The 21,777-nt window shown below is 39.7% G+C and overlaps 1 protein-coding gene across 1 annotated transcript in view; it reads right to left on the bottom strand.

The window, feature by feature from the left end:
- The window catches only part of PIK3C2G (phosphatidylinositol-4-phosphate 3-kinase catalytic subunit type 2 gamma), a 199,402-nt gene extending 183,955 nt beyond the window's left edge, over positions 1 to 15,447 (bottom strand). Inside the window, exons 1-5 of the mRNA XM_064654387.1 lie at positions 14,928 to 15,447; positions 11,105 to 11,860; positions 7,628 to 7,710; positions 3,416 to 3,573; positions 12 to 123 (exon numbers count right to left, since the gene is read on the bottom strand). Coding sequence (XP_064510457.1) covers positions 12 to 123; positions 3,416 to 3,573; positions 7,628 to 7,710; positions 11,105 to 11,764 — 1,013 coding nt within the window. The 5' untranslated portion in view covers positions 11,765 to 11,860; positions 14,928 to 15,447. The remainder of the gene's footprint in view (positions 1 to 11; positions 124 to 3,415; positions 3,574 to 7,627; positions 7,711 to 11,104; positions 11,861 to 14,927) is intronic.
- Positions 15,448 to 21,777: the final 6,330 nt, after the last annotated feature.

Here is a 21,777-nt window from a genome sequence, read left to right as displayed (position 1 = left end):
GAGATACTTACTTTTGTAAGAATTCATCAGACCCATAAACACTTAGAAAGCATTCCTCCTGGGCTGGGTATTGATTTGTGCAATGGAGGATCTCTACAATTAAGTCATGAGTGATACAGCCAGCTGTAAATAAAGATAGCAAGAAAAATTAATAGTAGCTTGCTAGAGAATTTCAGGCTAGATACTTGAGCAAAGAAAATAAGATTTTTTTTTCGTAAGTCCTAACAACTGCTGCAGACTAGCTCCATCAAGAGGAATTAAATCAAGACACACTTGATTTTATTATTTTTTAAATTTTTCTTCAAATATTTTATGTGTCACTGGATCTGTGTCCATTTAGAGGAAATTAGCAATTTGTTAGGTAGCTGCAATGAAGACAAGATGAGCAATATTTCCAAAAAGAAAGGAAAAAACAAATGGCAATTTATTTTTCTTTTTAATTTTTCTGATTTACATCTTGGTACATTTCCAATGTGCAAATATGGCCTGATGCAAAAGTTGACTCTGTAGCCACTCATGACACGAGAAGGCTACAGAATTTCACTTGTTGTTGTTTCTGCCACGCACACCTTTTTAGCCATAACAAAGTAGTAAATTTCTACTCAAATGCATTTTATATATATGTCATTTATTACGTCAAAATTATTTAATATATGTATAACCACATAATATTATAGAAATAAGTATACAATCTCTATAAATTAAGAAGTTCTATGTCAGTTTGTACAACCTGCTGTTAAGAAACACTCCAGCATTTTGAGATTTTTTTCCAGAGCTACTTCAGCTTTTTAAGCCATTTTTCAACACTTGCCAATACACTTCCTCCCTGTCCATTTTTGAAGAATTGATCAAAAATTAAAAGAAGAGCTGCATAATCTGGATAATGTCTGATAGGTTTTGTCTTTACAGGCATGCAGAGCACAGTGTACCCGCACTGATCCTGCAAGTCTAACTTTCTCTAGCAGAAAAAAATCTGACTCTTCAGTGAAAAGCCTTCATTAAATGTACAGAGATGGTTTAATAATGAAAAATAAGGCCTGGACTTCCTCCACATAGGCAATCTCATTAGCTTTTCTGTTAACAGCTACAGACAAAATAGAATTTCCTTTCTGTTTTTCATTTGTGGTGTTTCTTTATTGCTTCAAAAGCAGCAGCCATAGGAGCCCTTTCTGGAAGTTTTAAGTGAACTTTGAGATATATAAACACAAACTACCTACAAATCCCCAGAAAATAAACATGCTTTGTGTGTTGACTAATTTACACTGGTCCAGGTTCAGACACCTGGTTCAAACTGAGTCTAACCAACCAGTTTCATCAGGATTAATGAGGTTCTGAATTACCCATTTGCCCACAGTAGCCAATTCATAGAAAAAAAAAAAATAGAACAGAACAGAATAGAAATCTGGTTCAGAATTGCCATGCTATTATTTTAGAACAAACCAAGAAATATAAAATTGTTTTTGCAGGGAAGTTTAAGGGGATGTGATACTGAGAAAAAAACAGAGAACAGATGACCTTTTTAGGGGAGGGGGCTGTGACAGAAACAGATAAATAAAACAGAGTTGGTTACCACAAAGACAAAGCTAGCTTGCTTTTTGGTTTGGTCATCCCCAGGGAAAAACAAATGTATCAATGGATTCAAAAGTGTCTCCTAAAAATGCTCATTTTCTTTGAAAAACGGTTTTTCTTATGCTCTGAAAGCCTCTTCAGTTACACATTTTCCACCAGTTTTACTAGTTTTAAACATTTAGCCCTCTGACAACTCGCTGTTTTAAGCATAGTTGGTTTGACACAAACTGCAGTGCCTCTTTGCTAAATTTATACACTCCAGAAAACAAAGAATGACACTGAATCTTGAATTAAAATTGTAACACGCACTTTTCTCAGGAAAAAATCTGGAACTTGCTAGTATCATTTGTACTCTCTAGGCCCATTCTCCTTTCCTTTATCTGCCAAAGGTTTTTGCATAACTCAACAATTCTTTATATCAGATGGAGCAGAAAAGTGTACTCCCTTCCTGCACTTTACCCTTATCACTTACTTAGTCTGTAAGCAAGTTTAGGACAGAACTGTTTCTTACATCCCCTTTCAGTTTTAGCTGTGCCTTCTAAAGAGATTTTGTGAACAAAGTTAAGCAGACTGAAAAAAAAAAAAATCAAACAATCTGTAATGTTAAATGCTAAAATATTTGCCAGTAATTAAGATTTTTGCTTTACAGGGAATTTCCATGTAGATCCCTTGCCTGGCTGACAGAAGGGCTGGAATTACTACCTTCTGGTTCAAGTGTTCCAAGATTTTCCATGGCTTCCACAAAACATTGGTTTGAGATGATACAATCTACTGTTTTTCTAGGCTTTCCAATAACTATGTAGATGTTCTCAAATCAAGCAGAAAACTTGTCAAGTCTCTAAGTCTTGGTTATCTTATTTATGAAGCTTTTTTTTTTTTAATATGTGTGACTGACATTCTGTAAAGCTTTGGATTTTCAGCTTTCAACCTGCCACACAAACTAGTACTCAGCCTGTTACAGCCAAATAATTCCTTGACAACTGAAGAAATGATTCAGGAAAAAAAAAAAAGACTATCACTTAATGAAACAGAACAGGAAGAGAGGGGGAAGAAGATGTAATTTATTTCATTTTTGCATATGTTGCAGGAATAAAAATTACCAGAGCTGGAATTAAGAATTCTCTCTTCATGAGAGGTACAGGATGCACAGGAGCAGTGGCAGCTTCCCACAGTCAGCAGTGACAGAATAATCTAGGCTAGGAAGAACCTCAGTAGGTCCATCTATTCCAGCCTCTTCCCCTCCACAGGGGAATCAACACTGAATTCAGATCAGCTTGTTTAGAGTTTTGTCTTATAACACCTTAAAAGCCTCCAAGGCTGGAGACTCCACAAACTCCATGGGCAAACTGTTCCAATTAGCAATTATTCTCCTCTATTTTTTCCACCTACTTGGAATTTTTCATTTTATGACTGATGTACCTTCCCAGACCTGCACATAACCTTGGGTGCAGATGAGTTTCAGCACTGATTCTTAAGTTTTACATTCAAAAACAGAATCAAGGCTGTGAGAAGTTCCAAGACTATATAAGGGCTACCCCTACACTCTAAATTAGGCACAAGCTTGAATTCCTCCTGGATGAAAGTCTGAATGATGGCCCATTTGGGACTGCCAGAATTGACCCCAATTGCAACAAAAGAATGTAGAGATCTACACATTAGCAGAATTTGATATTTAACATAATATTAATTTTACAGCAAATATACTCACTGAACATGCTTGACAAAGTTTGGACTCAAGACTCCCATAAGGCTTGCTCTCCAAATATCTTTCCAGACAACAAATGCATTTTGTTATCATCTCCATGGAACTCAGTTGTGGAAGGATATGGACACCTCAATCACTTACCTTGTTGTGTAAGAAGTACAGGAGATGGTGAAAAATCTGTCCAAACACTGATTCTAAATTTTGTTCCACCAAGGATATGGTCTGGGAACCTTGTTGAGACACTCCAGATTTTCCCGGTATTTGTCTTCAAGTCAGAAGCAGGATAGGCATTTCTGATTCTGGAAAGTAAATGTAAAGAAACCATGTCTAAATGGGTGTGCATTTTTGATCTCTTTTAAGAATAAAACACAAGTTCTAGAAGACACGTATAAGAACAGCACATAAAGAGTTGCTAGAATAAAATTCTGTACAGAGAAATGGTAGCAACTCAAACTCTGTTTACCCATTACATTAGTGAGATAACCACATATCAGATAGCACACATAACTACATCTTTTACTTTTAGGAAAACCAGCAGTAAAATCTTCATAAACTTGACAGCATCACTGCTGAGCTTGATCTCAGTGAAACCAAAAGGAGTTTAAACAGAGATTTCAGTGTACGTTGAGCATAGCAGAAACAATGGTGCTCAAATATATACTTAAATAACTGAGTATTAACACAAAACTAACCAAGGGCACGTGCTGTGACTAGGACAGCTACACAAAATGAACACAGGAGCATGCTTCCTATGCAAAACCTTAAGCAGTCTCTATTTTCACAACTCTCTCAAATCCAATCTGAAATCCTCATTACCAAAACCCTGGGTATTTATATAAATGTCTGTAGAGCACAGTAACTGTTACAGTCATTGAGTCCCTCTGATATATCATTACCTATAAAATACACTGCCCCTTCTCCTTTCAATTACCATGGTCTTGCAGAAACTAATTCCTCCTGAGGTACCATTTCCTAATGAACACTGGTCACAGGTATTATGTCTGTCATCTGAGATTCAATTTGCTTTTTAAGCAAATACACTTTGCAGCTGCAGGTAAGGGTACATACTGTACCAGCTGAAGCTTCACATTTCACTAATTGCCCTGAATATTTAGTAGCTAAACTTGAACATGCTGTATTAAGCACACTGCATTCTCTTTTGTTTGTTAGTTCAAGAAGCATTTTGTAGCTTCTGGGTTGGCAGAGCTTTATACCATCCCTGATTACAGTGTATTTTGAACCATGGTTCTCTCACCTAAAGGTCTTCATCGCTATGTTACCCTCACCTCAGAGCTGCTGCCCAAGTCTCTTAACCATATGAACTACTCTTGTGTGCCATGCATTTCTACAGTATGAGAAGGAAAAAAAAAAGCCCAGGTTTCCAAAATTAATAATCCAGTCAAGCAGCCCATTTCTTATAATGAAAAACCAGGGGGCATGATGTTTCAGCGGGGTAGGAGGAAATGAGGCTTGACAAGAGAACCCCCAGTACAAGGTAGATTTACACTCATGGTTTAAACCCATTATACTACAGAGGCTGTTTGGATGACCTACGTAGCTGATGTCAGTCTATTTTCTTTGTGTGCAAGGTACATATAAAACTTTCCCCCATCACCAAATTCACTCCTGTAAGCTGTTTCTGTGAGAAGGCCAAGGACTCAGTAAGGCTGGAAATTTCACTACCCTTTCTTCCAGCATCAAATTAACAGGCTGTGTACACACACACGGGGCATGACTCACCTCCAGTGACTTACTGGCAGTCACTTCAAAACTAAGAGAACCTCATCTCCTTCCCTACCCACACACTGCTTATATTTTAGGATAACGTGGGGACACAAATTTGCTTTTCATGATTTTCAGCTGAAAATGCACCCAGTTTCAGAAAGCATTGCTCATTTATGGCCATCTACTATTTCCATGTGACTAAAGGGCTTCTGGCCTGAGCAGGTGGGCAAAACATGCTCATTACAAAACTTGGTACGTTTAGGTCTTCCAAAGCACAGCTGAATTATTATACAAGTATTACATGAAGAAAATCTCGTGTAACTTGCTTTCTGTGCTGCAACAATTCAGCATATATGGAAAGTACTAACGTTTACAGGGATTTGCTATTTCACAGCATTTCATAACACGATGCATTTCTCAGCAGTGCAGAGCCCATTCCTGAAGATGGTGGGAGGTGGAGGAAACTCTGCATTTTGCAGCACTGAACCCTGAGACTATTGGCATCTTGGTATCAAACTCACTTCAGGACATGTTCTGAAGCCACCCATGGATGAATGCTCACTACAGCTATGCTCATAACTGTAGAAGTAACCTGATAAAGTGATTTTGCAGGCTGATTTATGATTATGTACAACCAAATGTTTCAATTATAGACCTCTACCTGTACAAGTATTACCTAGAGAAAAACATGACGGGTTTCTATTTGAGTTACATGCTGGAGCTGCAAGTATGCATGACACAGAATTTGAATTATACATCTTGCCTCTGACATATGAAACCGCCAGCAATTGAGATTCATTGGGGACCCTGAGCATCCTTAGAAGGATGCTCATTTGGCAAGACTGAGTATGTAAGTTGTTTGAAAATTTATGACTTTTTTGGTCTTTTGGTTGCTGTGACCTTTTCTCCTAAACATGTTTTTCTGTTTATTTAATAGAAGAAAAGCAAAAGTTGTTCTTATTTTCTTTTTAAGAGTATTTGCTCGGGATGCACAAGAAACAAGTTCCTGTAAACCAGCAATGGCTTATTTCTATTTGTCTTTTAGCCCTGTAAATAAAACCATTTATTCAAAAATCAATAGAAAGCTTTTCCTATAATTAGAATGTTTAGACATTAAAAAAATCTGAAAATCTGAGATGAAAACTGTCATATGAAATGTGCCTTCGTGCATCTCATGGTAGAAGAATTGGGTTGGAGTTCAGCCTGAAAAACTGTGGAAAAGTAGAAAACTGAGATGTATGTGACTGAGTATGCTTTGAGAATGACCATCCACCCCATATGAATACATAATATATTCACTGTTAATTTCAGTGCAACATCAAACTAGGTTTTGTGGTTGGATTTTTTTTCCCCTTAAGAGAAGTAGGCTTGGCTGACATTGAACAAAATCAATTCATTAAGGTCTAATAAAAAAAAAAAAAGCAGCTCTCTATTTTCCAACTAGTCTTCTGGTGGGAAAAGCATGCATTTGTGCTAACAACTTGACAGTGTGATCAGTGACTATCTACAAAGGCACATGAATCTGCACAGATGGTCTAAAAGCTCATATTTCTTAGCGTGCTTGGATTTCAACACAATTTCTTTTTCTGAAGAAAATTAAGAAAGTAAAAAATGTTCAATCCCATTAAGCCAAGCTATTAACTGTAACGGTAAACAATAACTAAAGGAGGTTTTGTCACTTGCTTAGTCTCACTTTTCATCATGACAGTAGGTAGAAATTCTGTTCTCAGTCAGTTCCTCCAGCTTTTTTTCCTGCTCTGAGCTACACAGGCACTAATATTGTCCAAAGCAACGACAGAAAAAGGATCTTAAGTTTTATATGCTATAAGCCACCAACACTGAAGAGTTAAATGTACTTATCACTGATAAAAGGGACAGTTAAGAGAGAAAATATTTTTTGAACTAGCATTTCTTTGTGTACTTTAATCTTTAAACCAAAATTAGAAGCGTTTCCTTATTTAAGTAGATACTGGAATTATGGCATTGTTCAGGAATGCAGTGTGTGGTGGCTTTACCTTGGGTGGATGCCAGGTGCCCACCAAGCTGCAGGGGGAGAAAATAAGATGGGAAAAAGCCCTACTGGGTCAAGATAAAGGTGGTTTAATAAAAGCAAAAGCAAAGGTTGCATACGGAAGCAAAGGAAAACAAAATATTTATCGTCTACTTCCCATCAGTGGGCAATGTCCAGCCCCTTTCCAGGAAGAAGGGCTTCAGACAAATGTTGTAATAACAAATTACATCGTCATCACCCCTCCTCTCCTCCTCTTCCTTTGTCTCAGTTTTTACTGCTGAGCAGACATCATATGTTAAGGAATTATATGTTCGATCGGTTTGTGTCACCCCTCCTGGCTATGTCCCCTCCCAAGAACTTGCCCACTCCCAGCCTACTGGTGAAGGGGGAATGTTGGAGAGACAGCCTTGATGCTGTGGGAACACAGCAGTAGCCAAAACACTGGTGTTTTATCCACACCTTTCTAGCTGCCAAGGCACAGCCCAGCTCTACGACGGCTGCTATGGGGAAAATTAACTCCATCTCAGTCAGACTCCATACACAGGCATAAACAATCCAATTAATATAAATAAATGAAATGTGATAGTTGGCTGAATGAAGTTTGTTTCATTACTTACTTCTCCACTGCGCTGCAAAAACCAACTGTGTTTTCATTACTTCCTTGATTTGCTTCAACCAGCTGGATAGACCAACCTGCACCCTAAAAATATAAAGAGAAAGCAGAGCTCTTACATAGATATCAGAAGCAGGATCATGAGGTTAACCTTGCATTTGGTTCCATGAGAGCTACCTTTCATACTTTATCATTCTTCCCTTGATTGATGGAGTTCCAAATAAACACAAATGACCCCGTTTTGACTGCACTCTAAATGCTTTCAGAGAAAAAACACAAAGTCACAAAGCATCAGCTACCCTGGGTAACAACAGTTTTTCCTCTCCATGCAGAACATAAGGAATTATAAAGCTTTCAAAATTCACCTAGTGTCAGAGCACAAATAACTCTAAATGCAGAAGTTGCATATTGAGTGTACAAAAGGGAGAGGGGGCAAACTGAAGCTTATACTGCAGTGCATTTTAGTCCTTATTTTCTCTCCTTATGGCCTTCCAGGAAGCTCAGGATCCCCTCAAACACTATGAATCGTTCACAGAAGTCCCTAAGACAGATAATAGGAAGCCAGCCATGAAAAATCCCCAGATGTTTTCTGTGCACTTTGGAGAGCAGAGGTCTTGAGCCACGATTTTGAGTCAGAGGACCCCTTTGTCTGTTTGCCATAGAACCTTTCAGTCAGAACATTACCTCCAGGAAAGAACTTAATACTATTATATCTGCAAGCCCATTCTGTTGCAGGCAGAGACATACACGAGGCTTTTAAAGCCTTTCAGAAAGAGAAGCAACTAATAACATGTCACAGAGGAGGAAACTGAGACATGGCAAAAGATTTATTTTATAATTTTAGTAATAAAAGTATGGAAATTTGTAATCATCATAATAACTAATGAACAGAATTTAAGATTCTTTTTGGCTGGACAAGGAAGTGCAACATGCATGAAAAGATGCAGGTTGGAAATATTACATGATCATATTATTACACATTATTTTTCAACAGGACTTGAGCCCCTACTCATTGCAAATATCTGAAAGAGAGCAATGAATGAAACAGAATTGTGTATGGAGAGAATTGATGATAACAGGGATGAAGTAACAGAATGCATTCCTTGATGGCTGGATTCTATCTTTTTCAATCCACAGATTTATCACATTATACTAATCAAATCATCTGAACCATCCTTCCCAAATATGAGAACTAATTGTGTATATCTCCTTTCTGGAGCACCCAAAACAAAATCATGAACTTTGGTCTGATGATTGTACTCAGATAGAGATGTCAGTCTTCTTAATAACTCTGAAAACATTAGCTTTTAAAACTAGGTTCTAAATAAACAGATAAATATATTACTTTTTAGGCTGTATTTCAGTTTTCTTTCTAATACAGAAAAAATAGCATCTCCTTTCACCAGGATATTATGAAGACAGTTTACTATTTTTGAACGTCTGACCCGGTGATGACAAGACAGGAGAAATTCAAAGTTTCCTTTATTACAGTGGACATATTTTGATTAGCACACATTAAATAAAGCCCAGGGCCATACAACTGCATCCAAGAGCTAAGGATCAGAGTGACAATATAATTTCAGCCAATGTGAATGTTTTATCTTGCCTGCCTAGGACCTATCTCAATTCTAACCTCCACGTATTCTTTCCACTTCACTCTGCAATCTTGGTTCTCATCTTCTACTACTTGGATGCATCATTTACTCATCCTGGACCTCACAAATCCAATCTGTGCTCATTCCTTCTTTCACTGTCATGTTCCACTTTTCCAACCACTCTGATAGTCTTCAGTTGGCATCAGCTCCGTCATCCCACAGCACTTCTTGCCTTTTCCAAAACTCCCAGCCCAGAAGCAATGAGTTACTACTTTACAGTAGTATTTTCCCTCTCTCAATTTTCTTTCACTTTTATTTCCCCTTATCATCTCAAAGTTCAGCTGCCATCCCCTTGCCTTGGCTCTCTTTCTATCCTGACATGGCTGTTTCTCCCTGAGGGAATTCCTGTGACCACACTGATTTTTATGCTACGAATCAATTCTCTCCTCTCTCCCATTTCTTCCTCTCCTCACTAAACAACTCAAATACTTCCCTGACTTAATCAAATCCTCCCACATATTTGATTGTAGTCGCCCTTGACTCAACTCCTCTCCTCTTCCCTCCTCTACAGTTCTCTCCTCCTCCATCACAGAAGCGTTTGTGCCTGTTTTTATATGCCTGCTTCCTGTAGCACCTCTTCTTCCCATACCACAATTTAATCTCCTCCTGCTCATTTGTATCCCACTATTTTCTACTTTTCTCATGAGAGGGCTTGTTCTTTTCATCATGATGTCAGCATGCTTTGGTTTTCCTGTCATAAGTAAAAAGCAACAACAGCCTTTTGTCTCTCCACCTATTCATCCCCTCCTCTTTTGTATTCATCACTCAAATTCCAAAATGTGGTGCACAGGATTAGTCTTAAGAGCTCCTGTCCTCAGATATATTTCCCCCTGCTGCCTCCCCATCTGTCTGGGCCTGCATATGTTTACTTCTGTAGTTCTCCCTATTCACAGGCACAGAAACAAGTCAATCAAGTGTGTCTTCCCCTTTGCTTTAAGATACTGTGATCACTGGGAGTTAAAAGCAGAAAGTAAACCCAAACTGTCTTTTAATATTCATGGTGCAGAGGTATCCTGTAGGCTATTTCAGGATTCCTGTAATGATTCAGAAAGCTAACAAGGACTGGAGGAAAGGGTGGATTTATCATTTTCTTTTTCCTCCTCTATGTCAGGATTTTGAAAGAAAGAAAATGAGGACAGATATAACATCAGAGAGTCATGAGAGTCCCATAAGACATGGTTGTTAAAAAAGGTAAAATCACAAATAGAGCTATGAACACCTGATGGAAGAGGAAAAAAGATAAAGGATTTGCCTCAAAAAGACAGCTCTAAGAGTGTGTGTCATAGGATCTAGCTTCCACAGTTATAGCAGACTCGTCTGTTTTTAGAAAATAATTATATATGCACACGTAAGTGCATGCAGAACATGGTGAAGGCAGGATATGGTATGTTTCATCTGTCAGGATCAGAATACGTCAGCCAAGCTAGACACACAGACAATCATCTCATTCAGCAAAAGAATTAGATTCAGCATAATGTATTGTTATTTTGAATCTCAGGTTTCATATCAGACCATACAGATTCGTCATCTTACCTCTTTCAAACACATCTTACTCTACATTTCCATACTTATCCTTCTGTGGTAGTTTTATGGTTCAGTGAGCCAAAAAATTAGCCTACTGGAGCATTCTAGACCATAATCTAGATTCTCTTCTGGTATAAAATGCTTTTGCTTCCCCTGAGGTATAAATGTTTTATTTTTCATAAGGTTTTCAAATTAAGTGCTTCTAATCCACGTTGCAACAGTGTGAGCGAATACACAAACTACAAGGACACAAACAAGAACAAAAAATTTTAAGGACTGTTAATATAAGTGAATTTCAATACCTCTCTGTCATGTCCAGAACCATAGGGCCAAGTAGGTCCTGTGCTGCATCTTCTGGAAATGTTGGTGAAATGAGCTTCCCCATTTCCACTTTCATCTCTCCCTTCTTGCCCAAGTGGACGGTTGTCTAAGAAAACGGGACATTGAGCATCTGCGTCGTCAAAGCCTATGGGAAAACCCTGACTTGTGTTGCCCCCTTCCACAGCTGAACCAAACACATTTGTGACTGAATTTACACTACTCCACCCACAGAGTTCTCTCCCTTGACTGTAGGGGTAGGGATCCACCAGAGAGAAATTTCTGTAATCAGACAGCCAATAAGATCTGAATCCAGCCACGGGTGACGCTGTGCCTTGCTGCCAGTGAGAGATTGGATTTTCAGGATTAGGTTCTCCATAAGCAACTAGAGGCTGACCATAAAAATGCTGGCCAGGCACATTCAGACCAAAGACATCTGATGGGGAAAAGATTTCTTCGTGATGATGTGAGTGTGATGAACCATAAAAAAAAAATTCATTGCGAACTTCATCAACTATTCGATCAAATCCTAGAGGGATCTGTCCATCAGAACCAGAATGGTACAATGGGTAAGATGCTTGGTCCCCAGCCTGTCCTTTATGGAATTCATTGTGTGAGAAAGGCACCCTTCCAAAGTATGCCATGGCTCATTCTTCTTTTCAGTCTTATTAATCTTCAGGAAAGTCTCATATGAGTTCCAAGGTCAAGAGAGCAATGTTCAGAACTAGAGCTACACACCACTGAAATGAAACAGAAAATAAAGGTTAATCCCAAAAATATCTAATATTATGAAAGGAGTACACTGCAGTATGCTTTTTTGCTTTAGAGCTTTCTCCACAGGGTGGAAATATTTTCTTCATGTAGAGCTTCAATATTCTTTTGCCTGATCCTTATTTCCAGACATATTTTTATTATTACTATTGTTGTTGCTATTATTAAATAATAGTAACAAATGATAACAAATTCATTCTATTATTATCCTTGACTCCTAAATATAGCAACAGGATGCTGGAAACAATTGATCTAAATATTAAGATACTAATTCTGACAAACATTAAAGAAGATCTCCGTGTTTTTTTCATTATTTTTACACTTGGATGCCACACAATGCAGGGACATAAACCAAGTAGCTAGGAAAGCTTTGTAATAATGGTTGTCAGTTTCATTCACATCTTCCTCTTCTTTGTGCTTCAAATTTCTTCATATTCTACCACTTTTTATCATGGTGTAATAAGGTGAAGAAAGTTAAGAGAACATAGAAGACATGGACCTCCAATTAATATTCAAAACACTCCACCCCAAAATCTTAGATATGGCATTTAGAAAGGTGGTGGTGGGGGAAGAGATAAATAAATCAATTTCAACCTTTTTTGTTTCTTTGTTTTACAAAAAAGATTTATCTTCAAAGCCTGAGGCCGTATCTTCTTTAGTAAATTAGCAGGCAAGGGCATGAGCTTCTGCAGCAGCTCACCATTATTCATGCTGTTACTAGCAAGCTTCCTGACCTAATTTTGGCATGTACCAAGTACTCCTCTGGTTCAGATGGGCAGCATGTACTAGCAACTGCTGTCAGCAGGCATGAGGGTATCTCTTTTTTTAGGAAGGGAGTTTAGTTCTACAATCACAATCTATTCTGGGCCACTGGCCCTCAAGGCCTTGGCCTGTTTCATCTACTGATACAAATGTAGCCTAAAAAACACAGATGACACAGAACAGCAATACCACATACAGCACACTGTTGTGCTAGAGTACTTTATCACATAAACGAAACAGAAACATCTGATTTAATAATTCAATGAAAAATGTATTCCCTAGCAGGAAAAGAAAAAGCTATTGAGATAAAAAATGTGCTCAGAAATTGCTAAAGCTTAGCTCCACAAATAGCTTTTCCATTATGTCTCCAAGATATTGTATTAGTTTAGATAATAGCACCTTGCACTGAAAATCTATGTTACAACAGAACGTACACACACAATTTTATTTATTTTTGTTTCATTTTAAGTCAAACTCCAGGTGACATAAGCTTCTATCACCCACCGTGGGGAATGAGAAGCGAAATGAAAACTTAAATGGGCTGAAATGAAATCTCCAACTTAGAGGCTGAACCACTCTTTTAAGAACTCAGCTTAGTAATGCCATGTGTTGCGTGCTTTGGTTTGCTTTAACCATGTTGAAAAAAAGAAAGGCATTGGTGAAATTACACTAATCCAGACAACCAAAATGACAGAGACCATTTTGATTTGTGATCTAAACTTCAATTACAGTCTTTCCACCTTTCTCTGAGAGCAAACCCTAAAGTTTACTATGTCTTTAGATAAAGATTGCACCATTTTTTCAGATTAAAAAAAAAAAAGAATAGCAACAGGAATTTTTTTGTATGAAATTGTCCCCATTTATAACTTCAGTTGTAAATTTGTAACTTACAGTTCTAAAGTTGTAACTTACAGTTTCATTTCTACAGCAGGTAAATAAAAGAAGGAAAACAAGAAAGGAAAGGATATAGACATTAAATCAAGAAGTCTAAGGTCTTTGATTCTTTTTTAACCCATCTCAAAAACTGGAATTTAAGGAAAATTACAAGATAAAATAATGATATCTCTCTCCAGCCCCATCTCCCTTAGAAAAGCTTGGTTACCTGGAAGACTATAATTGAGGCACAGAAAATACATTACCTTTTACACCCTTTCAACTCTTCCTAAAATATTTTGTTTGTATTTCAAACAAGTTCTGCTAATGATGACACATAAATGCCTAACAACCAACCTTGCTCATTCACCACTAAGGCTTCATCTACACCTCTGCAACAAATATTCACACACACAGAGCCCACCTCCATCTATCTGTGTATCAATGCTTATCTCCTGTGCTCTCCATACTGTTCAGGAGAATGATTGTTTCCCCAGTGGTCTTTAAAAGCACTGAGTTTAGCTACAGTGCCCAGTCCATGTATTCTGCCCCCTGTTCTCCTCGCTGGGTTGGGAAGCTCCTGTGAGCAATGGGAAGACTGCACAACTAGCTCCCTCTCCCAGCCTTGGATCAGGGCAGAGGAAGGGCCTGGCAGGGAGCAGACACTCATACAGCACTGTTTGTTTCTTTCATATAGGTTTGTATTTAAAATTAACCATTTAGACTGTAATCTTGGCATGCCGTGGTGTAAATCTCACTGGTTTAAGTCTCACATTCAAGTTCAGTTAGAATGACCAAGCTCTGTATTAGGGTCGAATTCTGATCTTCTTCCAAGCAGCATACAAAATTCAGGAAGTGATTTGGCTCTTTGCCTGTCACTGTTACATCATTTGAATCATGCAAACTGCATTGCTAAAGCTGAATTTTCAAAAATACCTAATGAGAAAAAATTGGTATGCTTTCTAAAAAAAAAAAAACCACCACCACCACCACCACCAAACAAACAACCTAAGTTTTTAGGTTAATTTTCTTTGCCTTGTGGTTTCTGAATTCACATTTTGGAGGGTTTGGTTTTTTTCCTCCTACAGCTATGAACCCTCCCTTTCCTTTTAAATGACAGCTGCGTTTTCACATAACCATGTGGTTCTGGGATCAGGGGTTTTAAGAGAGAATCTCAACAAGCATTCCAAAATACTCATTACAAACCAAGAGACTTGAAAGCAACACACAATGCTCACAACATGTGAGCCATCCAAGCACATGACAATACTTCCCAGACTTCAGCATGCACATGCATTCCACAAAGCCTGGCACACTGTGGGCTCACTTTTCCATTTCACCCAGGAGGAGACGACTGGGCCACTTGCTAAGTGGTAAGAATTATCTGTTGCAACTTCTTACCTGAAACACATAATTCGTTTGAAGAATATTCAGTCTCCTGTGTTTTCCTGTTCACAGACACATTTAGATGACCTATGTGCTTTCAGTATCAAGGGGGTGTAACTTTTTCGTCAGAGGCCTTCCTTCCTGTTTAACCGGTTTACCAAGGTGGTGATGAGTCTTTCCCAAGTCTTCCTTCAGGGAAAGTTGAAACAGAAGTAACAATAAAAAGGTAACACCTTATCTGTTCCCTTTCTCAATTTGGGAACCCAACCTTTTTTTTTTTTTTAAACAGGGTGGTAGGTGATCTCACTTGCAGTACAAGTTGCACACATATTTAAAATAACACCTTCACTGAGGGGAAAGACTTGCCTCTTAGGAAGACTTCTGCACAAGAACAGGATTCAAAAACTTTACTCCATCTTCACACAGCTTCCATCTATCTGTGCTGGTGGCACATGCTCTGAAAGGAGCTCCCAGCTCTACTCACAGGAGATGGTGATGAGACAGATCTTTGATGGCAGAGAGGCCCTCTGGCTTTGGCTCCTCAGTACACAGAGCTGGGGTAGTCTAATGTGGGAAGAACCTCTCTTATGCTGGGATATTTCTGAGGGACCAATGAGGACTTGGCCCTCCTCAAAGGGCCTGGTGAAGAGCTGGAGTAAACACAGTACTGGTCACATACATCTTCCTAGACCTCCAAGAGCCCAGGACCCTCCATAAAAGGGAGCAGCACAAGTTGCTCCAGGCACAACACAGAGTTCCCCCAGGGACCATCTGCCTTCACACTTCATACCATTCCTTAAAAAGGTATAAATTGCTCCACTCAAGTGGCTATTCAGAACTCAAACAAAATCCCAGCCCTAGTCCAATCCTGTTACTTCAAGGTTGTTACAGGCAAGAAAATACCAGCAAAAGCAGTGAGGGAGTAAGTATCAACAAAACAGTATTTCAGTTACACAAAGCCATGCAGTAAGACTGAACAGATTAGGACAAAGCATTTAAAGTTAATAATTAATATCAGATATCTTATATCTGATAAACTGAAGTAATAATTTGATAAAGCATTAAAGGAAAAACCCTGCCCTTCAAAGTATAAAAGCAGCCAATGATGTCATTGTGATTTAAAAGCAGATAGACAAGGACAAAACTTATTTCAGTTGGTGAAAGGTGATGCCTTTTTTGTCATATATTCTCCAACCCTTAAAATGTCAACTTGCTCCACAAACAATTTGGTGGCATTTGTGCTGTGCTGTAGTCATTGCCAATGAAGTGATCCTCAGAGAGAGGAACACACCAATTTTAGGAGCTGCCATTTCAGAGTTTATGGCAGTGTGATGCTGCTTCATCTCACAGTGATTGGACACAGCAAAAGGAGGAGGATTGAGAGAACAGGAAATATGCATGGGAAGAGCTCATATTCCCAAGCACACACAGAAGGCGATAGGGATAATACAAACTGAGGTGGGATCCGTCCCCCTCTCTCCCCACGGTGATTTCCTGGAGAAGGCTACAAAGGCTTTTCCTGGGAAACTCTGAAAATTTTCAGAATTATATTAGGTTTTTAAGGTGGCCACTATTTTTCTGTTTTCCGCTTCCCATCAAAGGAGTAGGCAGGAAACTGCTGAGTCACTTTCTACCCTAATTCCTCCTAGAACTGCCAAGAACTGTCTCCTCCTCTTTTGCTGCTGTGTGGGACAAAATCTCTAGAGACAAAGAAAACTGGATACTCCCCGGGATGTTTCCTTTACTTCTGTTAGATGCTCTCGCTGCTCCACCCACCGGTAGGAGCCCACATCTCACTCACTCCTCATTAACGAAGAATCATGGATTTGATTTAGCTATGCGTGAGTGAGCCAGGTCTCAAAAAGCTGCAGATAAAGAGCTGGCAAAATAATCACTCTACACACCCCAAGCTGGAATACAGCATCTTCAGTAGGCTTTTGCTGTCAGTGTTGCTTCACAGTATGGAGCTTTCCCAAGCAGCACCCTTGCATTTGAAGCCTTCAGGCTTCAAGTAGGCTTGCAAAAGGAACGCAGCAAAGTTTCAGCAATCTGTGGGGATGGAAAACTGGTTAAACAGAGAGCCAGTGAGGAAACGGCTCCATTTCATAACAGATCCGTCCTTCTGTGTTACTAATCTCCAGTGCCACCTACTGTCACTTCCCCAAAACTGTGAGGCAGGGGACAGACATCGCTGTGCCGAGCACAGTGGCAACTAAGCTTTGTGTCTGGCTACAGGGAATGTCATCATATTTATCGCCATCCCTGACAGATATGGCCCCTGTCAGAAGGCTGCTCTTTATGGGAAAGATTCACGATTGCCGAGGTCCTGCTTGAAGAGGGTGTGATACTACTACTCCTAGATTAGTCCCGCTGCACCAAGGTGATGATGAATTATCAGCAAATCTACATAGATACAACAGGTTTCTTCCATGTGCTGACGAAAACAAATGCAAAGGTTTGTTGTGTTTAAGCAGCAGATGAACAAGAATTCTGGTTAAAAAAAAATAAAAAAATGAATTGTTTTGTACTATAGGCCCTTATTTCTTTCTCACTTACTAGCTTCAGCAAGCAGGGGTCATGCCTTCTTACCAGTTTAGTAAAACCCAGCAGGGTAGATGCTGCTGGGCAAAGAAAATAAAAGTTTCGACAAACAATACAGTGGTTGAGTAACTGCAAATGATTCATCAGAAAGGGAGACATTTTCTGCAAAGGACAAGAAGGACTCTTCAGTTCTGAAAATACTCCTCACCCTCTATTTACTCACATAGAACAAGTCTGGGAAAGGACAGAGAGAGAAGAACAGAAGAGGAGCAAAGTTTCACTTTTTCAAGAAAAATATTGAAAATAATTGTTTTACATAGAAAACATTTTCACAGGCTCTGCTGACACCTACACCTAATATACAAAGTTACACCCTCCTGAGGTTTGAAATATGCTGTTGTGAAAGATCAGCCTTTACAGTCTGCACACACTGACTGCAGAGCTAGCCATGACTAAATGTAGACTGCAGAATTTAATCTCTCCTTTTATTTGAACATCTTTTGTACTTTGATCCTCTGAAAGGAACAGTGCACTTCAGCAGAGTTGTTTCTGGCAGAAACAATTACTCCAGCTTTAAAAAAATCAAATCACTGAAAAGCTGGGTGCTGAAAAGTAGAAGTCTTAAGGCAACCATCTTAAATATATAGCTAAAAATAAGATAAGCAGGCAGATTTTATGTGTGTAAATACAGGTATAAACGCACTCACATATATGTAAGGCTTATATACGTGTATCTACACATACATGCATATGCATACAAAACATAAATGTGTGCACATTTACACTTATAAACAGATCTCTCTGTAAAAACCTATAATAGGTGTATACCTATAAATGCCTATTAAATGCTAAGTGACCCAAGAAAAGAGCTTACGTGATTCAGAAAAGAAGTCAGGCCACCTGTTTCAGATGAGAGTCAAACATCTCAAAGCTGAGAAGTGCTAAAAGCCAAAGCTCTTGTTCATAAGGCACTATAAATTTTACTCTGTGCTGTTTTCTTACCTTTCTCTTGCCTTCTCTGATTTTCCCACTGTTTTCTTATGCTATTGCTTTCGTCTCCCTGGTCCAATGTGCCTGCTCAATGGCTTTCTGTGAAACCCTGCTTTGTCATTCCAGGGTATTAAATAGGGTTTGTTGACCTTTCAGAACTTGTTCTTTATCATAGAGTGTTCAAATATAAAAACAGTCTCGTGATACTAACACACTGTTAAGATAAGCTCCCTAGCCACTACAGCAGGCTTTGACCCATGGAAAATGTAGTGAGCTGGCTCATCACCCTTCCTAAGACCCTCTTTCATTGTAGCTTGTGGCCTCTACAGCGTTGCTAGAGCAGAAGGAGGGCAAAGAAGACCCCAAAGTACAGAGCTTGACCACTCAGTCTGGCAGACCTGGGCCAGGGCAATTAGCCTGGCTGTGCTATCTCAGGGAGCTGTTAGTGTGAGTACAATTGCCTTGAAGAGGACCTGACTGAAACATGGCTTTGAATTCAGCTCCAAAGTGACCCACATGTGAGAGAAGGGAACATGAACCAGCAGGACTGAGTCCTTTTCTCTTATGGGTGCCACAGGTACCTTCAGGGAAACCAGTAAAATTGTAACACCTTTTGCTAGGTTTATACTATAAACCAATATATGAGATACCATAAGCTAGTATGTACTGCAAACCTCACATAACGTTTGAACCAGCTCTACTGCCTTTATCAAAGAAAACAAATTGATAACTGTGTAAGCATAAAAATACAGGTCAAGGGAGGTGATTCTGCTCCTCTGCTCTGGTGAGACCCCACCTAGAGCATCCAGCTCTGGGGTCCTCAGCACAGCAAGGGCATTGACCTGTTGGAGCAAGTCAGAGGAGGCCACCAAGTTGATTAGAGGGATGGAGCACCTCTCCCAAAAGTAAAGGCTGGGAGAACTGGGATTGTTCAGCCTGGAGAAGAGAAGGCTTTGGGGTGACTTAATTGTGGCCTTCCAGTACCTGAAGGGAGCCTACAGGAAACATGGAGAGAGACTATTTACAAGAGCCTGGAGTGACAGGATGGGAGGGAATGGCTTCAAACTGAGAGTGGGTTTAGATTAGATATTGGTAAGAAATTCTTCACTGTGAGGTTGGTGAGGCACCGGAACAGGTTGCCCAGGGAAGTTGTGGATGCCCCATCCCACAGTGTTCAAGGCCTGGTTGGATGGGGCTTGGAGAAACCTGGTCTAGTGAAAGGTGTCCCTGCCCATGGCAGGGGGATGGGAACTGGATGATCTTTAAGGTCTGTTCCAACCCAAACCATTCTATGAGTCTATAATACAGGCCTCTAAACCCAAAGAACAACTTACTCACACAGTATAATCAACCTTATCTCAATTTGCCTTTTCTCAAGGATGTTTTGCTTACATCTGCAACAAAGTGTATACTGCAGTACTGCAACATCTTAATTAATGCAGTATTTCTGAATTTTCCCTGAACTTCTTGTACATGGGCAGCTTCTTACATCTTTCTTTCTTTTCTCTTAAAATCATCGATTTTAACTGTACTGTCATAATTGCTCACAGTATGACTGAAACTCTGGCTTTAAAAAGAAAAAAAAAAAAACAAGCCACCATATGGCTTTTACAAAAAAAAGAAAATAGCTTGTGGGTGCATATATAATTTTTAAACCAACTGAACAGCATTCCTTATATGCAATTCAGGATATAAAGCATCTGCTTAGATAGCTAATTTGGCTGCATACTTAGGTTGCCTATGCATGCCAGCAAAGCATCCATTACTGTTTTCATTAAAACTTTACCTGCAGCATGAAAGCCAACAATAATTTACTGAAGTTTTCACATAAATAATGCAAGGGACTGCTCACCTGCAATAAAATATATTTCTGCAAACTCCTGTGTGGAAATTAAGCTCACAGCAGCCTTCCACCACAATTGGACTGGCCTGTGAATGAGTGGCTGGCAGAGAGATACTTGCAGTGCTGAGAACACAGCTTCATCTATCATCCCAAAGTGCCTTCCCCTTCAATGGTACTCACACACATTATTCTTAAATAGCAACTTGCTCTCTGCTGTGTCAGGTCCTGCACTAGCCTGCTTGTGGCTTTGCTAATAATGTTTTTGTATTTATGAACCAGGGGAGCAACAGGGAAGACCGTGATGACTTTACCTCCAGAATTAAGCAGGTGAGGTGCATTCCCTGGGGCTGGACAAGACACTCACGCTGCAGCACTTCTGCAGCAATAAACATTCATCCTACTTGATACCAAAGGTGTTCATTCCATTGCAGCAGCCGTGACTTAGGTTTGTGGTTTGCCTTGCAGTACCTTTGGGCAGCCCAGCCAACCCTTGTTACTTCTACTCCTCTGGCCTCCTTACCTTGCTCTGTCTTCCTCCCAAGTGCAGAAGTAAGTCAGTGCTGAGAGGAGAGCCAAGAGCACAGTGCTTCACATCAGGGGAGAGCTGTTACACCTGTACAGTCAGAGGGGATCTGCAAGGCCCAGGTGGGAAAGGCAGGTGGCAAAATCATGCTGAAGTAGAGGTGCCTAGGGGAAGATAAAGGGCAAGGACTTAATATCCTATCCATTCAAGGTGGCTTTTATGGGCAGCTGGTGTCTTCCAAGGAGAGGTTCCCAGTTCATGATGAGGTCAAATCATCTGGCAAACCCTGGGTTAGGAAAGGAAGAGAGAAAGGAAGAGAGAAAGCAAGAGAGCTCTCTTTTCATGTCCACCCATTCAACAGCCCACAAAAAACCCTCATTCAAAAAGCTCCATAGTCTTTGCACAGATGATAATCTCCTGGTACTTTTGGGTGAGGGCAACTACTATAAAAGAAACAGGTAGTAGCATCCTTTACCATCACCTATAAGATGGCCAAAATCACCATGCACTGACAACATGAACACAGATAGGGAGAGACACACTTCTCACCACAGTTGTTGGGGCAAGTGAAAAAAGCAGGAAGCTCTGGGGTTAGGTACATTCAGTGGTGATGCCCTGCCACCCCTGCCCCACCAGCCTGTGCCTAGGTCACTTCACTCACCTTGGTGGTTCATGTAAAATAAGAAACTCCAGTTTAGAAGGAGTTTTAGAGGGGGTGATCCCATTATGAAGAAATACATCACAAGCAGCAAAACAATCTCCCTTCTTTCCCAAGCAAGTGCTGTACTTACAAGATCCATCTGATCCCAAGCACGGGAACACCACACTGCTCCTTCCAGTTCTGGCAGTGTAAGTGTGGGGGTTGTCCTTGATACAAACCTGAAGTATTCAGGTCAAACATGAGCCTTGGGTATGCCCAAAAGCAAATAAATACAGAACTCACCACCATTTAAGTTTTCATTAAGGGC

Source organism: Pseudopipra pipra, chromosome 5 (assembly GCF_036250125.1).
Source record: "Pseudopipra pipra isolate bDixPip1 chromosome 5, bDixPip1.hap1, whole genome shotgun sequence".
NCBI classification, from domain to species: Eukaryota; Metazoa; Chordata; class Aves; order Passeriformes; family Pipridae; genus Pseudopipra; species Pseudopipra pipra.
Note: the sequence above shows the minus strand (reverse complement) of the source record. Positions and strands in the feature narration are given on the sequence as shown.